At 34.1% G+C, this 24,955-nt stretch overlaps 1 protein-coding gene across 2 annotated transcripts in view; it reads left to right on the top strand.

The window, feature by feature from the left end:
- Positions 1 to 305: 305 nt before the first annotated feature.
- Positions 306 to 24,955, top strand: part of LOC134530774 (piggyBac transposable element-derived protein 4-like) — a 31,779-nt gene continuing 7,129 nt past the window's right edge. Inside the window, exons 1-4 of one of the 2 annotated variants that reach the window (XM_063365953.1) lie at positions 306 to 387; positions 7,497 to 7,584; positions 18,402 to 18,593; positions 18,682 to 24,082. In XM_063365953.1, the coding sequence (XP_063222023.1) occupies positions 18,406 to 18,593; positions 18,682 to 19,855 (1,362 nt within the window). In that variant the 5' untranslated portion in view covers positions 306 to 387; positions 7,497 to 7,584; positions 18,402 to 18,405 and the 3' untranslated portion in view covers positions 19,856 to 24,082. Of the gene's footprint in view, positions 388 to 7,496; positions 7,585 to 18,401; positions 18,594 to 18,681; positions 24,083 to 24,955 lie in introns of those variants that run through there. The other variant, XM_063365952.1, reaches the window with a different exon arrangement.

The raw sequence follows: 24,955 nt of genomic DNA, 5'->3' as shown, positions 1-24,955 counted from the left end.
TTTTCAATTAATTTTTGTATTACAGTTTTGAGTTACCTTAAAAATATATTTGTATTTTAGTCTGCCATTGAATGTTTTGAGTAGATATGGTCAGCCACATACTATTTTGTTGCATCTCTTATGTATGTTTTTTTTTTTTTTTTTTTTACAAATTAATATTTACAGTTTAAATCTATTCTATCAATGTAAGTAGAGCATTTCAGATTTGAACCTCCCGCCAATTTTTTTTTTTGCTAGTACTGGGCCCGCCCGACAGATAGCGCCACATGTCGCTTCAAACGTAGTTACAGTTTCCGATGTAAGAGTCGCATTTCTATATCTCCCTCCTTGTTCTGTGGTTTTGGCGCAGAATTTGGGACTTGTATTTTTATATGTGGTGAATAAATTGTAAGTTTTAACATTATTTATTTAATGTTAGTTTACTTTTTTTTTGTTTTTACTTTCGCACTTAAGCAAGTACCGGTATAGAAACATTCTTTTATGCGTCTTCGAAATGTGTAAAGCTGTAGGTTAAGGAATGTCTTTTTTTGTCGGTATGCTTAACATTCCCGTGCCATATTTATATGTGCGCTATTTTCAGTCTGATTTTTTAATTTATGTGATGCATTAACAGGATATTCGCGATTTAATAAAATTGCGAAAGCATCTAATGAGTTTTCTGTTTACTGTAGCTATATATGGTCGTTGACTGTAGAACACGAATGCTAATGTATGGGTTATTTATTATCTTTATTTAAAAATCACACAAATATAGGCTTATAGGTTCCTAAATATTTTGGTTTTAATAGCATTTGACTAAACCAATTTATTTTATTCAGTTATCACCTTCAGGCTTTTATAATATACTTAAGTAAATATATTGGTAAATATTTACTTGGGCGGTATTTCCGAAAAAAAATGTTAAAAATCCGAAAATACCTTTATATAATGCTCTTCAACTTCCTCTTTTCATTAAAAGCGGCGGAGATTAGAAATTCCAAATACTTTAGGAGATATCGAATTTTTAAATTTCTTCATATGTAGTTGAGCGGTATTTGCGAAAAAAAATGTTAAAAATCCGAAAATACCTTTATTATATGCTCTTCAACTTCCTCTTTTCATTAAAAGCGGCGGAGATTAGAAATTCCAAATACTTTAGGAGATATCGAATTTTTAAATTTCAGCACAAAACCAGCGCATTCCTGTGGCGTGCGTGGACCATTGTTTCTTGTTTACGTACGAGTATTTTTTTTTATTGGATAATGTCACGTGATTGTTCGTGATAGGCCAGAATTCAAATTAACTAATACGTGATTATTTAGTTCAATTATTGTTTAAAACGGTGTTTAATTACCGCCTCCAACTTAGGTGAGTTTTTAACGTTTCTAATTTTAAAGTCTTATTTGTTATTTTGATATTGTTGCGCAAGTAATAAGTAACAAAAAAATTTACCTCAGTTGTTACTGTACATCCTTTGTTACGGGTTTGTTAGGTAAGGTCAGTTACATTATAAATAATTTAAAACTAAGGAATAATTAAAATTAATTCACATTATTTTTAATATCACCTTAGTTTGAAAGTATTTATAATGTAACTGACCTGACCTAATCAACCATTTTAGTTTACTGTTCACCCTTTGTCCGGGTTTGTTTGGTCAGGTCAGTTACATTATAAATATTTTAAAACTAAACAGCCATTAAAATTAATTCACAAAATAATTTTTAATGTCGGCTTAGTTTGAAAGTATTAATAATGTAACTGACCTGACCTAATCAACCATTTTATTAATTACGCATTCACGATTCACGTATTCACGTCTCACGAACACACGGCAAAATAACAAAAATGGCGCCGCTCGAATGGTTCCACAGGTCTTGTATTGCAAAATTAAAAAATTCGATATCTCCTAAAGTATTTGGAATTTCTTATCTCCGCCGCTTTTAATGAAAAGAGGAAGTTGAAGAGCATATCATAAAGGTATTTTCGGATTTTTAACATTTTTTTTTTGCAAATACCGCTCAACTCTAATGATGAAATTTAAAAATTCGATATCTCCTAACGTATTTGGAATTTCTTACCTCCGCCACTTTTAATGAAAAGAGGAAGTTGAAGAGCATAAAATAAAGGTATTTTCGGATTTTTAACATTTTTTTTCGGAAATACCGCCCAAGTAAATATTTACCATGTTGTGTTTATTTTAATATAAATATTGAAGTGTTTTATTTGAAATAATTTACAATTCTACTGGTTAAGTAATTATTTTTATTATGTTATGTTCTGCACTCTGTAGTACTTACATTGTATGTTGTAGGCCTACGTATTACTATTAACGGAAATTTAATAAAGCCTGCTATTATATCTGGCTTGTCATAAATGTAATTTATTGTAAGTGAATGCACTAGGCCTACACATATAATTAGACAGCGGTTTCATTAATTGCCATTTCGCTTAACAAAGTTATTACTGCAATCTGGCCTTCATTTTATTGGTGGGCTGGAATTGCAGCGCAAAATAATTGAAATAAATCTTGTCCTTTACCGCAGAGAAGGTACAAGTCTTCGAGTTGTGTTGTACTAAGCATAAGCATCATTGGTTTTTCTATTTAAATTAGTTTTTCTTATGCTAAATTATGGTAGTAACCAAGTATGGTTGATTTGGAGAGTTTGACAAAACCTAATTCCATCCATTATATGACAATAAAGGAAACACATTAAATGATGATTTATTAGATTACATGTGTATAGTTATGTAGTGGTAGCAATTTAAACAATGAAAATAAACATTAAATGTGCACTACAAAGGATAATATTGAGAATCTGCTCAAAAAATTACTAGAAATTTTAGAGTATTATTGCACAAAAACATGGGCTGAATTGTAATGATGTAACATCACAGGCACTGTTCACACAGACACTTATTAGGAAGTCATTAGGATTTAAATTTAAGTTTTCTTTTAAAACTTTGCTTAAAATGTGTTATTATACAATGTCATGGGCCTCTTTGCATTAACCAGACACCATTAAATTGATTATTAGGAATGTAAATAGCATGTTAAGAAATTCCCAGTGAAGAAGTATTCCTGCTTAATAAGTTTGAAAAAAAAAATGCATAGGTTGCAATACCAATTTGTCCATTTTAAGATGCTTTCAGTTTTGAAATTTATCATTGGCATCAGAAACTTTTTTTTTCTGTTTGCATGGTAATTTAAAAATAAATAATGTAACAACTTAGTGTCTACATGTTTAAAAATCTCACATACATGTCATAATTGACCTGAAACAAGTTAAAAATAATTGTTTTTTCTTCTTTTTTTTTCCAGCAAAAATCTCCAAGAACATCTGCATAGAGAGTCAGTTAAAAGTTTCATGTGTGTGTGTGGTGTGTGTGTGTGTGTGTGTGTGTGTATATATATATATATATATATATATATATATATATATATATATATATATATATATATATATATATATATAGTTTTTTTTTATTAAAGTCTACTCCTCAGACTACGTTGTTATTTGTTATTGAAAATACCCCTTTGCATCTTTGCCTCTATTGTTAAGCATTCAAATGGAAAGAACCTGGTTTGACCTGGTGTGGCTTTCTGATTATGGTTATACATGGTTCTTAACTTACTTCAGGTGCATTATTGGCTGGTTTCATAGCATAGATCATAGAAGTTACAATCCAAAACCCTATTGTCTGTTTGAATAAGTTTCTCTATCTCTAATGACTTCATTGTTGACGAGTTAGGCCAAACTAGCTACCTTCTATTTTGTACAAAGTATAACTTTATTATTTTAAAATTTTGTACTGCATATTACAAAATTATTTATATTATTTGTTTACAATAAATTTGTGATCTCATTTGAATATAGTTTGTGTGGAAGTACTGTTGTGTTAATATTATTTTTGTGTATTTACTTTGAAAATTTGGATTTTAGAGACCCTATATACTATTGCCATATTGTATTTGTTGTTTTATCCTTAGGCTATTTAGTCAATTTGGTAGTATTAAAATACAAATATAAAACCTAGCTTAATCCACGAACTTTAGGTAGATTAACATGCTATCTATAGAAAAAATTAAGGAAACCAGATTTTTTATGGACTGCCACTATTGTATCTTAAGCAAGTCACTGGCCACTCAATGTTAGGGAAGCTGGATCCATTTGAGCTCTTGTCTGATACAATAAGTTTTTCAATTAGGGAAAGTGACATTGCAATGTTAAAGAGTATTTCTCATTGCACATTTGTTTCATTCCCATTTATATTCCACTACTACACCACCATCTCACTTCATTTAGGCTGGTCAGACAAGTTTTTTGTTTAGTGAGGACAGCCGATTCTAGTCCAGTCTCATTTATGTTGAGCTTGTGTGAAATGGAAAACAATATGTCGATTATAAAGCTATATGATGAAATTGTATTAAGACTGCATTGTTTCATATTTAGACCCTCTGTAAATTAGTATATGTGTGTTTAAGAAGAAAAAGACATTAATTATAACATAAAATTGTTACATGTCTTTTGAGGGTTTTTAAGCGCACATTTTTTTCTTACAAATGTCCAAAAAACAAGCACCAGCCATATATACTTACTATAGCATTAAATAAGGAGAAAAGTACATCACAATACGAGCACAGGTCAAGTCTCATGGCTGTTCATTATGTTAATACCGGTTTCCTGTGCAACATACAAGTAGGAATTTTCTATTATAATATGTTAGTGTATTGTATATAGGTATATTATTTTTTTATTTCTATAACATTTGTTTGAGGTTGAATGCGATTTTTTTTCTTGTGTGTATCAAGTATTTTAAGTTAATGTAATACCACATGATTATCTAGACCACTGATACCGTACACAATAACAGTGTCGTGATTTTTGAGAATGTCAACATCTGGAATGCAATAGAAAACCATACCCAAATTCTCAAGACATTGTTCAAATATAGATAAAGACATCGATGGACAAGTGCTCATTTATGATACTCAAAAACAAACTTGAAGTGGCCATAACACATTGGGTTGTGAAAATTATATTTTAAAATGCTCAGTAATCATGTCTCCTATGCAAGTGGGGTTTGGTTGTTATGGATTAAGTAAATATTAGCATACTTTCTGTGCTGAGCATAAGGAGATCACATCCAGATAGCTTGGGGAGCCTCAATTTAATTTATTCATTACAAGATGACATTGTCATTGTATTTAATAATGGAACCTTTGTGCATTAGCTTGTCCCTTTTTCCCCATGTACTGATGTAGATGCATGCCTACCTGCCGCTATATCACATTCAAATTCCCCATTAAAATAAAATGCAATGAACAGGAACCATGGACACCAATGCTGGGCTACCTATTACATTCATGTAAGTTTCATTCACTTTGCAAGCATACTGAAGACTTATTTAAATTTTACTTTTATAACCATAATTTGTTTTTAGAATAATAAAATAGTTTGTAAAATTAATGTTAGGCAAGTCTGGTATGCTGACCTGGGAAAACATCTGATGTCTTTATTAATTAAATTATTTCTTTAACTTGGTTCATATATATATATATATATATATATATATATATATATATATATATATATATATATATATATATATATATATATATATATATATATATATATATATATATATATATATATATATATATATATAAATTATAAATTAAGCTCAGTAGGGTGGAGAATATGGTTTCATTAATTTACCTGAATTGTTGGATTTTGTCGGCAGGCCTTTTTAATCTTACATTAGAAATTATAAGTAAATTTTTAATTATTATACAAGCCAAATTATTAAGTAATATAATCAATTATCATTACATTAAAAACGACAAAAATTTACATTCTATGCCCTACCAGAGCACATCTTTAAAATAATTTCAAACAAAATAATATTACAATATCTATTTTTTTATATAATCAAAAAATGACACATTACTATGGACAAGCAAAACTTGACGAAAACAAGAAGATACGAACAAGATCATATCAATCCACCGATTAACACTTTCTAAGGGTGTGGTCAAGGGGCATTATGCAAAAAGTGATCAAGAGGAAGTGTACGAGGGAATGCTGTGATGAATTGGAACACAGTCACTGCACTTCACTGCAACTAGCTGACCAATGCAGCTGTAACATTATGGTATCTGTTAAAGTGCAATACTCTTTTAAATTATAAATATACCCTCAGTCATCCTAATTTCCAGAGGTATTTTGGGTCACATGATACATTTTATATGTATTTCAGAACATTTATGGAAATATTTCGGTTAAATGTTTCAGAAATATTGATGGGACATTAGTGGAAACATTTCAGAAACATTACCATTTGATGTTGCAGGGAGGTTTCATTGAAACATTTCAGAAACATTACCATTTGATGTTGCAGGGAGGTTTCATTGAAATATTTCACAGGGCGGACATTTTGACGTTTCTGAAATATATCCGAGATGTTTCAGGTAGGTTGCGAAATGTTTCAAACATGTTACAATGTTTCAAAAGTTATATTTCTGAAACATATCTGTAACATTTTGTGCTGTATGGATACACCAGAGCCACTGTCGACTGAATAAATGACGCACGTCATTTATTAACCCACTTCAGCGTACGCTTCTTTAAACCTGCTATTCCCAACCACCGCCGAGTAGGGAATCCCTCAAACCCACGCAACATCGCCGACGGTCCTAGTGGGCCACGCAGGGCAATCGACCCCACGACCCAACTACCGACTAGCACCAGAACTAGTCTGGCGCCCACCCGGACTCATTACATTTGCAACAGCCACTCCCGCTAGGAACCGCACCGGGACTCGAGCCCGAGACCCCGGACGACGGCAAAGTAGATTTTGAATAGATATTGGCTGCAGTTAAAATAAAATCGATAAATATTGTTTTATCTCAGAAGTGTCTGTAGATGTGGCTCAATTTTTTATTTATTACATGACTTTACTATTAAAGTGAATTTGAGTAGATATTGGCTGCTTCTAAAATATATATCCAATAAACTACAGTACTCAATAATTTCAATATCCTGCTATGAAAATCAATATATTCGGGAAGTCATTGATGTTTATTCTAAGTCAGCATATCTGATGGGTGTCCATCCTTTGTTTGCAAATGTCTCAAAAAAATTTTTCTCCCATTTGTTCCGGTGCGATTCCACTGTAAGTTTAATTTGCATGCAGTTGTACCAAACTACACGGGAGTATTCTAAGGAATGTTTTAAAATTTCTATTTTATTTTTGTCTTCTTTGATTAGGAAACGTTCACATTCTTTGTTGAAATCTTTAATCCACTGGTAAGCATTTGAGTTTCTGCCCGTGAATTTCTCAATTATGAAATCTTTTGCAATTTTCCCAAAATTTTGAGCTTCAGATTAGGGTTACCAACTATTTCAACCTGACCATAAGGTAGAGGTGGGTTGTTACAGCAATTTTCGGTATCTGTTCCAACCTGATACTGATACAGTAATGTACCTAGTTACAAGTATCTGATACTTTTGTTTCAGAGCAGTAGCGGTCCCAGGAAGCGACAAGGTATCAGCATTCTCGTTACAAGGTACACATCCTCCGTGCCGTCATCACCAGCGTAAAAAGGTATCGTTGTATCTGATACATTATTCATCTCGCCCAGTAATTCTCTACATCTGTTACTCTCATGCCGCCTGAAACAGCCAGTATCAATCAGTTCAACATTCACTGCAGTTCGTCCTGGCCGTGTATTAATTACCACCATGTACATTGTTGCGGGCTGTCATGCTTTGTAGTTAGTATCTTTATAGTGAAATAAGGAATGGATAAGTGCAGGAAAAAGACTTCATTTGTGTGGAATTTTTATACGGAAAATAATGAGTTTGCTAATTGTAATTTGTGTAAACAAAAACTGAGTTATAAATCATCATTGACTAATCTGAAGAAACATTTGAAACGTAAACATTGATATAGTATGCTCACTAATGTACGTATCTGTTTTTTTATTTTTAATTTTTGATAAAATCGTAATCTTTTAATGTATGAAAACACTAGTTACTAATTGTTTTCGAAAAAAATGTCCATATGTTGATTACATCTGTTATTAGTGTCAACTGAGAATTTATTTGCATTTTCATAGCTGTTAGGTGCACAAATATAAATATTATATCTTGTATTAATGTACTTTTTAATATTAAAATTTCATTAGTTTTATTATTGAACGAGACTGTGCACGCACTGCGCACTGAGCGTACTTTGATGTGGGACAATAACCAAACGACTCGTAACAATTTCGCTATTCGCCTCTCCTTCAACGCCTTCCCCTGCGCTTCCTCCCCTACATTATTTCCCTTCTTAATCCCTTATTCGTCGTTCCTGCTCCCTCCCCTTTCACAAGCTCCGCCCAAGTGACCGTCATCTGCGATCGGGTTCTGCGCACATTGGCCGTGGTGTTGTTCAAGCGAATTCTGAACTGATACTAAAGTACTTGATACTTTTCAAGTGTATTCGTTTGCCGTTCCTGATACAGGAGCGTATCAGTGACAAAGTAACAGGTTGATACTTTTCGACCCACCTCTACCATAAGGGGCACTGAATCACTTAATACAGCGGGGGGGCCCTCCCCTGGAAAAATTTAAATTTCTAGATGCAAATTGGTGCTATTTTAGCAGTTTTTGTATCTGAAAATAAATTATGTACCTGGTTGAAATATTAAAATTTTTTGTATTGGCCTAATGATTTTTTTGAGTGATGAATTTAATACATAAAGAGGTAAATATGTAGTGTACGGATTAGCGCCAAAAAAAATTTAAAAATCTGAAATAACTTTCATTATATGCTCTTTTACGTCCTCTTTTCATTACAGCCTGCGGAGATAAGAAATTCCAATTACTTTGGGAGATATCGCCGTTCTTATTTTGCAATACAAGCCCTATGTAATCATTCGACCGCCGACATTTTATATTTTGCCGTGTGTGCGTGAATGCCTAAATAACAGAAATTTTCCATTAGGTAAGGTTAGTTACATGATAAATACTTCAAAATAAACGGAAATTAAAAATAATATCAATTAATTTTACTTGTATAGTTTTAAGTATTTATAATGTAACTGACCTGACCTAACAAAACGGGACAAAGAATGAACAGTTGGAACTCACGTAATTTTCTTTTTACATGATGTGGTCGTTCAACTACGCCGCGGAAAAAAAAAAATCATTTTTGTAAACAAGCAACAATGGTGAACGCGGGAAGCCTACGATTCACTCAACCTTCTGGACAGTGTTACCAGATGTACCAGATATTTGGTATTTGTACCAAAATTTTATCCTTGGTACCAGGTACCAGATTTTTCCCATCCTGGTACGCCAAAATACCAGAATTTTGTCCAGTTCAAACTTCGAATGTTTGTGTCCATGATGTGTCTGTGTTTTCGTGAGTGCTGAGTATCAGATTTTCAGAATTACGTATGGTATGAAATTGTGAAATGTAAGTTTACTACACCTCAATATATATTCTATTTTACTAAATAAGTTTAAACATGTGTTTATGTCAGGGTGTGCTGTTAGGAAAGTTCAGCGCGTGTGAGTTAAATGTTATGGAAATTATTAGTCATTGTAAACATATGCCATGTTGTTTTATATAGTATAACTGACATTAATAGTAAAAAAAATGCAAGATTAGCTTTTAGGAGTATATATTGGCCGATCCGGAAACTGGGTCCTGGGTGTGGATTGAAGATTGTCGGTCCGCCATGTTGAATTGTGTTGTCACGGCGGCCATCTTGGATGAGCGTAACGGGACACAGCGTAACGGGACAAGTAGGAAATGGACCTTTGACCCTCAAAATCCGACAAAATAGGCAAAATTTGCCCAAAATTCCTCAAATCTCCAAAATTTCAATTTTTTTGAAAAAAAGTTCCGCCAAAAAATCTCAAAAAATTCCACAAATTAAAAATTTCTCTTTTTGAGGGAAAAATTCCCGTTTCGAGGGAAATTTTCCCGTTTTTAGTCCTTAAAAATCCCGGCGGCTAGAAATGTCCATATGTAGGCTTAAGCATCCATGTCGACAGCCTCCGATAAGCCTCTGACGTCATCATGGATTATGACGTCACCGTTGCAATTTCCGCTACGGTCGCCATCTTTAAAATCTTTATTTATTATCCGATTTTAATAATTTTTTTTAAATATTATAAAAAAATTCAGTAATAAAATTTTAATAAAATTTTATTAAAAAATAAACATTTACGACACGGAGCTCGGAGTCCTCGGTTCGAACCCGGCGAGTGAAAAAAAAAATAATTAAAAATGGCGACAGGCTCCTTCCTCAGTGGTGGATGCAGGCAGACAGACTCCCACCACTTTTTTTCAAAGCATATATATCGTCACCTAGTGTGACGTCATGTCCGCCATCTTGTCTTCGATGCTGGAAGCCATCATCATTGTATCGTCGGCGAGAGTGAGCTGACACCATGTTAGTTTAATTCTCACCTGCTAGAGTGTAGTAATAATTTCTTATTACTAAGGTGCCCACCATCTTGAAATTTGGACGCCATCTTGAAAATCCGTAATTTTAATGCTAGAGATGCGGGAAAAGTTCCAAAATTCATTAAATAAATCACTCATTAATTTACATATTGATTCCAATGATTCCTGTCCTCGGTTCGATACCCGATCGATGCAATAATGTTTAATTTTATGTAAAAAAATAATAATTTCGATAAACCATGTTCAACATTCGTAAAGAGACTCTGAATCCTCTACGACCATCATCCTATCAGACATCAAGACCACCATATTGGAAATGCGTAATTTTAATGCTAGATATTCGGGAAAAAGTTAAAAATTCATTAAATAAATTTGTAATCTATATACTGATTGATTAGAACGACTTAGGTCCTTGGTTCGATCCCTGACCGATACGAAACAACTTTAATATTTTAAAAAAGTACCACTAAAGTGGCAGGTTATATGATAAAAAACACCGTAAGTTCTTTAAAAAAAACTTTTATTACATAAGTACTACACTACTACAAATACAAAAAAAATACACAGTCAAAGTACTAAAGTTTTGTGGATTCCTTGATTCAAACAGTCTGCTTAATGGATGAAGTAAGTCTTTTACATGTTCGTAAATGTCTATTCAGTTTATCAGGTCGACATATTGGTACACCATAATTTTCACACAAAGACGAATTATCGACTTCATTAAAAGGACAGTGATATATTTCGTGTCGTTGTGCACTTTGAATATTTGCCAATGTTTTGTTACAAAATATACAGCTTGATTCCGATGAATGTACAGCCAGTCTATCGCAATTCCTGAGGTGCCGTTTTAATCTTCCATATTGTACAAACTTGCTTAAACACCTGTTGCACTGATATTTAATGCGTTCAGAGTTATTACTACAATTGTGTATTACATGATCCCGTAATTCCAAGTTTTTGATCTTCTCACAGTACGTGCAGTCGGGTGATGGAACACCGCTGGATGCTCCTTCCTTCATCAATGGCACTGGAATAGTTGACAACCATTGTAACACTGCTGACATGTTAACTTCTGAAGCCGTTGAGGTCTGCTCTGCAGAAGATGTTGCACGCGTCGAAATCTCCTGCTGTGCTGAGAGAGCAGGTGTAGCTGTAGACATCGTTGTCATCGTGCTCTGCACTGATGATGGTAGACGTTCGATCCAGGTTGGTGTAGATAGTGGTAATGATGCCATCGAGTTCTCAAGAATAGCTAGATACCGGTCTATTATGTTACACAAGTCTAACTATCCGATCCGTTCATCACCGCAGTCAGAGACGGACTGAAGTTCATATCACCAGGGTCTCACTTATATAGTCCATCAGCTGGTACAACACATGAGTCAAAACAATAACCATGTTCATTATACTCGCACTTAACTTTCTCGGAGCATTTTTATAATGAAGATATAAGCTATCAAGACGTGAAATTAGTTTATTGCACTTATTGCACTGAAATTGTATTCTTTTAACATTATTAGATTAACTGCTTCTTTCATGTCTGCTAGCATTTGAGGTGATAGTATATGATGCGTCACAGTATTTGCACTGACGCAATGTACGCTCTTCATTAGTGGAAGTATCCATTGCTGATGATGAAACTTCGGATGATGGTGGTATCACATCTGTTGAAATCTCCTCCAATGTTGACGTCGTCGTCGTTGTCAACGGGATCTGCACCTTCTCCGTCGTAGCTGTCGTAAAGGTTCCGTAGACGATGGTACAACCTCCGAGTTCGACGTTAAAGTCGGTAAAGATGCCATCGAGTTCGCAAGAACAGGTAACTACGCGATTTATGCACCAGATTAAACAAACTAGGTGATCCATACACTGCCGACGTCAGTAACAAACTGAGCGTCCTGCTGTCTAGGACTCTCTTATATACATGCACCGTATGGAATAATACGCTAGTCAAATCAAGAACCATCTACAATAATACTAGAGTCAAAACAACATTAAAAATAGAAGGACCATCAACGAAAAGGCAGCACTTTTGGAAGCACGGACAATGAAAAGGCAGCACATTTGGAAGCACCGACAACGAAAAGGCAGCACATTTGGAAGCACCGACAACGAAAAGGCAGCACATTTGGAAGCACCGACAACGAAAAGGCAGCACATTTGGAAGCACCGACAACGAAAAGGCAGCACATTTGGAAGCACCACCAACGAAAAGGCAGCACATTTTGGATGCATCATCATAAAGGCAGCACATTTTGGAAGCACCATCGAATAAGGAAGCACATTTGGAAGCTACATCAACAAAAAAAAAAAAAAGGCAAAAAGGAAGCACAAGTTACGAGATCTAAGTCTTAGTTAGAAATCTGAATACAAGAAATAAAAACATTAAATTCTTATAATTTAAATTATTTATTTTATTTCTTTACATTATACAAATGCAAGTAAAACAAACCATAATTGTATGTAGCCAGCTTTCCTCAGTTCCATGAGTATGAAGGATATTTCTTTGATGCACGAAAAGTTTCCTGCACAAAGCGAACCATGTAGAAGTCTTAGCCGGTCAACCAATATGTTTGGATCTTTCCATGATGTGTAATCATTCTCTTCTACCACCATCTTCCTTGCACGTTTATAATAAATATTATGATCTCTGGTGTCTTCCGTTTTACCACCAACCTCAGGGCAACTTTCATTTTTGAGACGGTGATCATCACAAGCTTGATCAGATTTATTTAATATATCACGTCGTTTCCATCGTTTTGGTCTCAGGACACCGCCACATTCTTCGATCTTATCAGCTTTAGGTGCTTCATCATAGTCTATGTCTTTGTCAACAGCCTCAGAGTCACTGTAACAATCACCGTAGAAGGAATCGTCTTCACCCAATTTACCGTAATAATTCGATGTTGATGATGTTGAAGTGTCTTCATTGTCTTCATGCTTCCTTTTTAGGAGTCCATCATTTTTACAAAGTAGGAAAGAGCTACTTGAATTCGGCTGGAATATATTCTCACTTTTCACGTTAAGGATTCTTCCATTGTCTTCATTCTTCCGTAAATCATCAACCTCCTTCAATTTAAGTTCTTTGTCGAGATCGGAAGAGCCAAGAAAATAATTGTCGTAATGCAGATCACTCTTCCTTAGTCTAGTAGATTCATCGTTGTCCTCTAGCTTGTACGCAGGCTTGGCGTTACAAGTTCTGCCATGTCTTTTTAGGCTCTCTCTCCGCGTAAACGACTTGCTACATCGAACACAACTTATCATATTGCGCAGTGGATTTTTAACACAGTCATTCTTCTCGTGTTGTCTTTTATTCTTTCTCAAGATAAACTCTTTGCTGCAAAACTTACACCTATGTTCTTTCGATACAGCGTCAGATCCCAAATCGGAATTCATATTAGTTACTGAGACTAATGCCAGATACCAATTGAGTGTTTTAAATTAGATCCATTACTTAAATAGAATTTTTTTCATATTTCATCAGCGAGAATTAATATATCTAGTGCAAAAGTACTTTATACATGTAGTTCTGCTTTTCAACAACAGATGTCGCCACATTGATTGCAGGTAAATAATATTTAGTTCTTTTATGCGGGATGCGGGATGCTCACTAACGATCGCAAAAGAAGGATGGCTTCGCTAGACTCCAAGGAGAAGGAAGTCCGTCCTTCCTGTTAGTGCTTCTTAGATTTCTCAGAGATTATTATTATTTGACTGAGAAATGATATATTTTTTTTTAATTTCCACCTGATAAAAATATTACAAGTTTTGATTAAGTAGCAGAAATTCACTAATTAAATGTAACCTTAAATAAATTAACATGACTCATAAATTAAAAAAATCCTTCATGAAGAGATCAATTGCTCATCTGTTACCAGAAGCAGTTGCAGAAAACCATCAAAATATTGTCAAGTATAATCAGGAGCACAAGGAGAAAACCATCAAAATAATGACAAGAATATTCAGGAGCACACAAACGATTTAAATATTTTTCATAACCATAACAGACTCCATTTTGGACAAATCATGGTTTCAAAGAACAACGCTCAAATCTCTACCGGAATTGTGATTCCGCCAGCTCACGAGGTGACGGAATAATTCCGGTAGTTTGTGACGTAATTCCGATACATAATTCCGTTAGCGAGTGTTCAAGAATAGGGTTTAGCAAATTTCTGGTGGAAACAAGTAATTCCGCTAGCGGAATTCTTCCAGCAGCGTCAAGAATAGGGCCCCAGTTACTCTGTTCAAAATCATTAAATGATTCACAAATTTTGTGAATCTGAACTAAATGTTATTGTCCAAATTTAAAAAAAAAAAAAGCCAAACAAACACTGTTAATTCGGTGAAGTAGGATATTGCCAAGTTTTCGTGTTTTGCGTATTATTAAAAAATGTGATGATTAATGTTATATTTTAATAAAAAATATTTTATTTAAAAATATTTATAAATAATATAGAAGATATTTATTTCATGTTTAAAAATGCATAGTTAATAATTCCAATAAACTATGAACTAATTTGGTTTATCAATGATTACATGTTGTATGTCACATATATAAAAATATACAATTATTAGGAGATTATGTTACACTATATTTATTAATAAAAAAACTACGGTTTTACATTTTAGCAACAAGGTCACTAACAGTGACAATGTCACGGTGACTTGACCCTGTGACTTTCATGTCACTGGTCACGGCGTGTCACAGGAACAAAATTTGTCACTGCTCCCATCACTACCCTTCACCAACACGAGGATATTTGCAAAGAGTAAACAAAACAAAACATTCAGTATTCACCCACTTCCATGGGAAATTTACCTTTCCTCATTGTGATTGGCCTTCTACCAGTGACGTCAACAGTTAAAGCAACGTTGCCACACTTCCGTAAAGACTTTTCGTTGACCCGACAATGTTGATTCCGGTAGCCACTACAGCAATTTCAAGAATTGGTTTTTTACTCTCTACCGGAATGAAACTCGCGGATTAATCCGGTAGCGGAATTATTCCGGTAGCGTCAAGAATCGGCCCCCAGGTGGTGCGGTGCAGGCGGGAAAATACTTTTTTAATTTTATGCAGGTGTCTGAAGTGTGTGAATTGAACTTTAAACAATATACGGGAAATATCACGTCCCGTCCTGCCTACGTACGGGATAATTCTTTTAGTCACAGAATACGGGAAATCCCGTACAATACGGGACGGTTGGCAACCCTACTTCAGATATAGTTTTTTTTTTAAAGAAATTTTTCTGACAGTTTTTCCAATTTTTTTATTTGATCCACTAGGTATAGATTCAGCACTTTTTGTTTTTTCCTCAATTTCTTCCAGGTAAAAATCCTTGAACTGTAAGTTTTGCTCTCTATCCAAATATGATTTTAATATATCATCTGTCAAACTTATCCATATTTTCTGTGTTTGATGTATTTTATTTAATGATTTACTGACCTTGGCATAGTTTGGAGTATTTGTAACTGCTTGGTGTAGATTTGGAGGTTGGTGTTCGAGTGGAATTTCAAAAATCGGTAAATCTGTATTGTACGTATTAGCGCCAAAAAAAATCGTACAAATATGAAATAACTTTCATTATATGCTATCTTACGTCCTCTTTTCAGAACCGCCTGCGGAGATACAAAATTCCAATTACTTTTGGAGATATCGAATTTTTTAATATTCATTTTTTGGCGATTTTTTTAAAAAAAATTTTTAAAAATCCGAAAATACCTTTATTCTGTGCTCTTTAACTTCCTCTTTTCATTAAACCCGGCGGAGATCAGAAACTCCAAATACTTTAGGAGATATGGAATTTTTTAATTTTCATGATGTGCACTGATGCGGCGTTGAGCGGGAAGCCTACGATTCACACATCCTTCTGGACATACCCGAATACTCACGTTGGCAAGCCTTCTTTTCTTAAAATTAGCAAGAAGTAATTAAAAATACTTTAAAACACTGTGGATGGTTGGTTATATTAGGTAAGTATAGCTACATTAAAAAAACTGTAAAATCATTTTATGGTTGCTTAGCAAATAACTTTTTAATATGTAGCTATCCAGCGCTAGGAAACCGTTTACATGATTTCACAGTATTTTTAATGTAGCTATCCTAACCAAATCAACCATCCACAATGTTTTGAAGTATTTATAATGTAGCTAACATAACCTAATTGAACATTAGTTTTCATGAGTTGCATATTTATTTACAATAAACAAAAAAAAAACTGAAGCTGCACGATCGGGCGTTTGCCTCTCGTCTGTTGAAAGAAGGCTTGCCAACGTGAGTATTCGGTGATGTCCAGAAAGATGAGTGAATCGTAGGCTTCCCGCGTTCACCATTGTTGCTTGTTTACAAGTATGATTTTTTTTTTTCCGCGACGTAGTTGAACGACTACATCACGTAAAATGAAAATTACGTGAGTGCCTACTGTTCATCCTTTTTCCCGGTTTGTTAGGTCAGGTCAGCTACATTATAAATACTTTAAAACTAAACAACCATTAAAATTAATTTTTATTATTTTTAATGTCCGTTCAGTCTCAAAGTATTTATACTGTAGCTGACCTGACCTAATCTACCTTTGTCCCGTTTTGTTAGGTCAGGTCAGTTACATTATAAATACTTAAAACTATACAAGTAAAATTAATTGATATTATTTTTAATTTCCGTTTATTTTGAAGTATTTATCATGTAACTAACCTTACCTAATGGAAAATTTCTGTTATTTAGGCATTCACGCACACACGGCAAAATATAAAATGGCGTCTGTTGAATGATTACATAGGGCTTGTATTGCAAAATAAGAACGGCAATATCTCCAAAAGTAATTGGAATTTTTAATCTTCGCAGGCGGTTTTGAAAAGAGGACGTAAAAGAGCATATAATGAAAGTTATTTCATATTTGTACGATTTTATTGGCGCTAATCCGTACAATACAGATTTACCCAAAAATCTGCCCATCAGGTGTAGCTATTGAGGCTATGCATATGGTGTTTGATTTCCCATCTGCTGTTGGTTTCCCAGCAAAATCAAACCTCAATTTTTCCATGTTTCGTGAAATATTTGCAGAAAATATTGTTTTATAATAATGTTTCACTCTTGGTTAATTTAATTGGTAAAATGAAACAAAGATGTAATTGTGTTTCTCTATTTAACGAAAGAAACAACATTTAACCTTTATAGCTTTGTGGTTGCCTCAAACAACCACATAACACTGCTTTGGTAATACCTTCATTTTATGAGATGAAATTCCACAGAGGTTTTGTGGGAACCTCAGATGACCACACCTAGAATCAGTATTTTTTTTTCTTGTTAAGGGCCATAGAGTGTATACTCAAGCAGAAAGTGTTTTGTGTTTTCCATTCTGGTAAAAAAATTCTAGCTATCACAGTCTAGCACTGATGGAAATACAAAAATTTCACTTTGTGGTTAGCTGGGAAGACCACAAGTCCCTACTCGCACCACTGTTTTTTGCTTTGTGTAACAAGCTGCTAGTTTTAACTAAAGATTTTCAAGAACAGAAAATACATACATTGTGGAAAAATTGATAAGTACACTTATTAAATGTTTGTAATTTTAAGGATATAGTCAATTATGCAAAACATGTTCTTTAAAAATCATAAAAATTCATTTTATTGGGCCTTGCAGGCTAACCCCCAGGCTCTTAATAGTCTTTTTGTTTTTTGTATGGCTTATTAACATACCTTTGGCATAGCTTTGTGTTAATAATATATTCACAGCATATCTAAAAATAACTTTTAATGTATTTTAAAACATATTTTTTTTTAGCAAATATGTTATTGTGAGAAATACTGGCGAGATCAATTCTCGCAGAAATACTTTCATTATTTAAATACATTATAATTAGTACTAAAGATATTCTAAAATGGTTTGTCATCTGTTGCAGTTAGAAATGTTATTATATTTATATAATTTAGGTGTTAATTTCCTGTGACATTAATTATTCAAGGGAAATGGCATCGTTTACGATACCAGTGTCAGAGCTGGAAGGCCTGACAGTAGAAGAAATATACCAAAGATTTGCTCTTCTAACTGAAGATCAGGCTCTTAACTCAGAAGATGGTGGGGACAGCGATGCTGACGATGCTATTCCTGTTGGAGCAGCTTTTAGCCCAGCCCCAGCAGCAAAGCGCCCAAAAAGGTAACGTGAAGAATGTATCTAAGGTGAAAAGAATGCAATAATATGTTAACTATATAGCCTTCGATTATCATAATTTTACTTCTGACAGAGAAAATTTGCCGTCAACAGTTACGAGCCCAGGAACACCAACAGGAACCCCAGACATCGACGATGAACTTGATGGTTCGCCTGACAATGTACATGACACACCAGACATTGTCCCGCGTATCATTGCAGAGGAAGGTGGTACAGAAGATGTCACGGGTGAAGGGCAAGAGGATGAAGAAACTAGTTCCTTTGAACCAATTTGGATCAAAGGTTCAGATGCACAATGTAAAAACATTAAGTCAAAATTTGAAAAAAGTAATTTTAAAGCATATTTTGGGGCAAAAGTTGACATCAGCACGAGCATTGTGTCCCAAATTTTTTTCTTATTCTTTAATTTACAAATTGCACAATTGATTGTGGAACAAACAACTCTGTATGCTTCACAGAAAGGGCAAGTTTTAAACATATCGGTGGCTGAATTGAATGCATTTATAGGTATTAGCATAATAATGGGTTTCAACAAACTGCCATCACTGCGTTTGTATTGGTCGTCAAATCCAAATTTTACAAATGACAGAATTTCAAAAATAATGACTTTGAAAAGATTCCTGTTTATTTTAAGAATGCTTCATCTCAATGATAATACCAAAATGCCTGAACGCTCCAGTCTGAATTTTGACAAACTTTTTAAAGTACGGCCAATCTTAAATCATTTTAATGCAGTTTTCAGACAGGTTTTTAGCCCAAGTAGATTTTTATCTATAGATGAGAGCATGATTGCATTTAAAGGAAGGTCGTCATTCAAGCAATATCTGCCTCTCAAACCAATTAAACGAGGTTTTAAAATTTGGGTAATTTGCTGCTCAGTTACTGGATATATGATAGGGTATGACTTTTATGCAGGCAAAACAGCAACTAGAGAGGGACCTTTGGGCGAGAGTGTAGTTCTAGGATTGGTGCGAGGATATGAGAATTTAGGATATTGTATTTTCTTTGATCGTTTCTTTTCTAGTTTCAGTCTCGTGAAGAAACTTTTATTGAAGGGATGTTTCAATTGTTCCACAATTCTGCAAACAAAAAAGTTTTTCCCCAAAGACTTATTGAAAAATGACAAAAACCTAACTTTGGGAGAATATGATTATGTAAGCACCAGAGATATGGGATTAGTAAAATGGAAAGATAGGGGAACAAAGTCAGTTTGTATAGTATGTAAGTTCAATGGACGATCCATCTGAAACCTGTTCTATTTCGAGGAAAAACATACATGGTCAGAAAGATCAATTACTTTGTCCTGTGGCTGTGGCATCGTATAATAAGTATATGGGAGGTGTTGATTTATTTGATCAGTTAACATCATATTACAATATTCAGTGGAAATCAAGACGTTGGTGGGTTAAAGTTTTTTATTACTTGATTTATGCTGCTGTTGTCAATTCATACATACTCTATAAATTAGAGATGAAGAAACTACAAAAAAAAACCAGTAACACATTTGATGTTTCGGAGTCAGCTTGCAGATCAGTTAATAGGAGAATTTTGCAGCAGAGTTACAAAAAAGAAAAATGTTATCACAAAAAAAAAGTTTAATTTAAGTCCAATCGTAACAGTTCCTAATACAGAAGGACATTTGCCAATTAAAGGTACATCGAGAAGATGTGCCAATTGTAGCACTAGGAATAAACCTGTTCGAAGTAATTTGGTTTGTAAAATGTGTGATGTTGCATTGTGCAAAGTCCCTTGTTTCCAACAGTTCCACGAAAACATGGGCAAAGCCACAGCTTCAAAATTGAATTAAATTCCTTTATTTTGTTTTGTTAAATTTAAAAAAATTACATTTAATATAAACTATTAGTTTTAACTGAGTTGTATTTTTTAATGTGTCTTTGTATTTTCAATGCCGTACCTACTTGATGTAAGTACTGAAATACCATGCAATTTTAAGATTTATCATACAATGATATTTTTTAAGGTTTATTGATAAGTTTCAAATATAGTTATTTTTAATAATCTATATGCACAAATATTTTGTAAAATCATTATATTGATTTTTTAGTGTTTTTTTTTCTCTTTATATATAGCTTATATATTGTTTAAATAGTTAAGAAAAAATTTATACTGCTTAGTTGTGATTCATGTAATTGTGTATTGACGTGCTACTGTCAAGAAATGTTATATAATACATTTTTTAAGCCCTTGCTAGTATTATAAAGAAATTTAACTTGTAAAATCTATCTCACTACAAAATATAACTTATACATAAATACATTTTGTATACATTATTGAAATAAAAAAAAAGAAACATAACGCAATGATCATTATAGCATTTTTACTAGGTACCAATAAACTACTATGTGGTTACCTGGACCAACCACAAATCTATTACAACATTCGTATTCAAGAATGCAAGTCGCCAACAATAAGGTATTGTGGTTGCCTGTGCTAACCACCACAAAATGCTATTTTCCAAAGACTACGTGAGGTCAAATTATTTTCAAACTTCAGAATCATATATAAAATCATGTAAGGAAATCGACTAAAATAATAGAAAATCCTAACCAAACAAAAAAATTTATGATTTTTCGGAGTAAAACAAGCGTGGTCAACGCAGGTAACCACAAAACGTTTTAAGATTAATTTGAAATAAATGTTTGCCTGTTAAAGGATTAAAGCCCTTATTTCAGGTTTTTTTTTTCCATATTTTTACAAATATAATATTATCTTCAAGAAAGTATATTGTTCACAATAATCATAATTCACTCTCACTTTTCATTTAATTAAATGTCACAATATTTAGTAGGCTTTGTTTATATCGCGCCAATGACAAACTGAAAGAAAAGAGTTCGCAAATGAGCGAATGGTTTTCTTTACAATGTGCAAACTATTTTCTTTCAGCCTACTAAATATTGTGAAATTATATAAATTATAAAAAATTTTATTTTGCAAATTGAATAATGGAATAATCTTATCAAATTAGTGTATTGTCATCGGTCCTCGATAAATCTACAAAGTTTGAATGAAATATGGCCGTTTAAAGTGGGTCAAAATCACACCCAAAGGAGTCGGTTACAAACATACAAACAAACGTACATACATACAGGTGAAGCTAATATAAAGCGTGTAAAAACTTATTTCTCTTCTCAATGGTCTTTCTAAAATTGTTGAAAAAATTAATTTTATCATAAATTTCCCTTTATTATCTCTGTATCAACATGGGTTTAGATCAGGAATGACCACTGCTACCAGTATTATTACCTATCTTAATCCTATTTTCAATGAAGTTACTAAAAGAGGTCAGGTCGTTACCTGCTACAGTAAACTCTCGCCAGTCCGTGGCCCGAGAATCCGAAGTTCTCAGAAATCCGGGGTATTTCCGAAGTGACATGATCGTTACTGTTTAGATGTATGTATCACTATTCTCAGTGGATGATAAGAGCGACGCTCACTGATATTTATAGCGCGGTAAAAGGCTCTGAACTGGCGCGCAGTCATCTCGTTCCCGTCAGATAACTGTGAAATTTGAGCGGTGACCGTAACATTATATGGCGGGAAAATAAAGATAAAGGTGTAATGCCTTTTCCTCTGGTGCTTTCAAGAAATTTTTTAACGGTTTTTTACACCTAAAACTTCAAAACCATGCCTTTTAGCCATTTTAACTCCTCTTAATCCGATATAAAAAAAACAGTTGGGCATTAGCAAATTCTTAAATGCTTTTCGTAAACAGACTCCAGTCGGATATTTAGAGTAGGTTGGAAATCGCGTAGGTTTTCCTGAAGCTCTGGGCACCGTGTGTCAGTGTGTGAAACATGTTGCCAGTGACAAGTTTCCTAGCTGTGCGCGGCACACGACTGTAGTTGTCATGCGTCACACGCCGGGAATGCTGGCCGGAGGGAAGGTGAGTATAGTTCATTTGCGGTAAAAATAAATACTCTAACCGCCCTGCTAAATTTTTCCATTAAAGAAATTTTGAAGTTTCAGAGATTTTCCAGCAGAAATAATGTTCTGTAACTAACAAACAAATTGTATCAAAAAATTAACGGTAAATGGCTGCCGTGGGGGGCCTTAAAAAAATGTTCATTTTACCGGGAATGGACTATACAACCTGGCTTTCGTCGCATGCAGTGTGGAGTAGGGGAGGAAGGATGTTGACAGTTTCACACGCAGAAAATGGCTAGAGGGCTGGAGAGAGGGAGAGAGATGGTTTGTTGTCTGGGAGGGAGAGGTAAGCCGTATGACGTCATGCATCCGCTGCCTTTGCAGCCGCCAGCCTGTCTAGACGAGATTCTCGCACTCCCACTTACGTCGCACAAGCTACTGCTGCCGTGTTTTTAAACGGACTGTCCAATTTTTTTTTCTCTTCTTATACGAACATTAGTAAGTGCACTATAAACCAGCACAAAATATATGCTGCATGTTAAATAATAGCTTTGTATAAGCTTTTATTGTGAGTTTTACCATTTTTCCCCCGATTATTTTTGTTTTGTGCCAAAATTTCAGATTTTTTGATGGTTCTAGTGTACAATTAACAAATGATTTTTTTTTTATTTCTCCCGTTTCTCTTTAGTTTAACTGGACTGGCCGTGTGTCTGTGAGGGAGTGGCCTTGAGTCTCTTGCCAGCTACGTATCGCTTCTCTCAACCGCCCCTCCTAAATTCACTTCCCCTTATCAAGGGGCTTCCCGTTTCAGCGCACGCCACATTGCTACGCCTAGCTCTTTCACATCAAAGTGCGACTTCGGGTGCCATTAATTTAATTTAAGATGACTTTAAATTACTTTTTACACAATTTACTACCAACTTGAACAAATGGGTGTGTTAAATTTAATCAGGCCAGGCTGTAAATTTTCAGGAAAAAAAATTTCTCGGGTGCTTCATTTACTATGAATGGACTACACTGGTATTGCTTACGTACCATTCTGTTAACTTCTCAAGTGTCTTGTTTATTATGACGTCCTGTGGTAGTATTACATGTTCATTGACTACCATCTTATCTTTTAGAATTTTTTTTTGTATTTTAATGAAAATTTTTCAAAAATCCGAAGTTTTCAAAAATCCGAAGGTCATAAATCCCCGACACCCACGGATTTGCGAGAGTTTACTGTATTTTGATTTAACAAAAACTTTTGATACTGTTAATCATGAAATTCTTCTTGGCAAATGATCCAATTTGGGTCTAAGCAACAATTTTGTTAACTGGTTCTCCAGCTAGAAGCTGCTTTGTATCCATTAACTGCAACTCTTTACCCTATATAACCACTTCTGGTGTTCCACAAGGTACCCAAACACCCTTTACTCTTTAATATAATCATTGATGATTTCTTATGTTTCCAATCACTCCACTGGAGTACTGCTTGCTGATGACCTCAAAATTTGTAGTAAAATGAACTCTTTTAATGATTGTTGTTTATTATTACAAAATTATATCAATGAAATTTTCAATTGGTGCGAACTTAATTCAGTATCTCTTAATAGGGGGGGGGGGGGGGGGGGGGGGACTAAATCATATCTATCACTAGGAAATATTTTCCTGTTAAATATGATTACAAACCAGATAACACTGTAATCCCAAAATCATCCACTTTTAAAGATACTGGAATTATTTTATACCAAATTAAATTTTCACTATCATGTTAACCACCTAGCCAGTAGTTCTAGAAGAACTTTAGCCTTACTCAAATATCAATTTTATGCCTACTACTTCTGATTCAAATCCCTCTTTATTTTTCATTAATTAGATCTAAATTGGGATATTTTTCAGTAATTTGGAATAGTACTATCAATTCATCCGAAAGAGATATAATTGAATCAATTAAAAATAAAATATTCAAACTTATAGACTTTAAAGCAATACCTAACTTAGCTTCTCTTTCTGACCGAAGCACATATCTAGATTCACTTTTCGTAAAAGATTGTTATAGCTCTAAAATTAATTGAAATATATTCTTGATAATACTTACAGAGTGCCACAGTTTCACAGTCCTTTTAAGATAAACTTTTTGCACACTCCACAAGAAGGATATTGTTTTACACTAATTTTCAATTTTAACAATTTAGAAAACTTGTTAAATTAACTGGATAGATAATATCTTCACATATTCTGTTACTAGTTCTTACTACTAGCTCAATTATCCTAACCTTAAGATTGTATAATCCATTACAGGAACCCCCCCCCCCCCCCCCCCCCCCCCCCCCCCCTATACTTTTTCCACGAAGAGATGATGGGCACTGCATCACAACATTTGACGACAAAATGATGATGCACAAACTATATCATGTATGAAATTTTATGTTTTCAGGCTTATGGTAAGAACAAATGATATCTGAACAGCTTGAATTTAT

The sequence above is a fragment of the Bacillus rossius genome, chromosome 3, assembly GCF_032445375.1.
Source record: "Bacillus rossius redtenbacheri isolate Brsri chromosome 3, Brsri_v3, whole genome shotgun sequence".
NCBI lineage: Eukaryota > Metazoa > Arthropoda > Insecta > Phasmatodea > Bacillidae > Bacillus > Bacillus rossius.
Note: the sequence above shows the minus strand (reverse complement) of the source record. Positions and strands in the feature narration are given on the sequence as shown.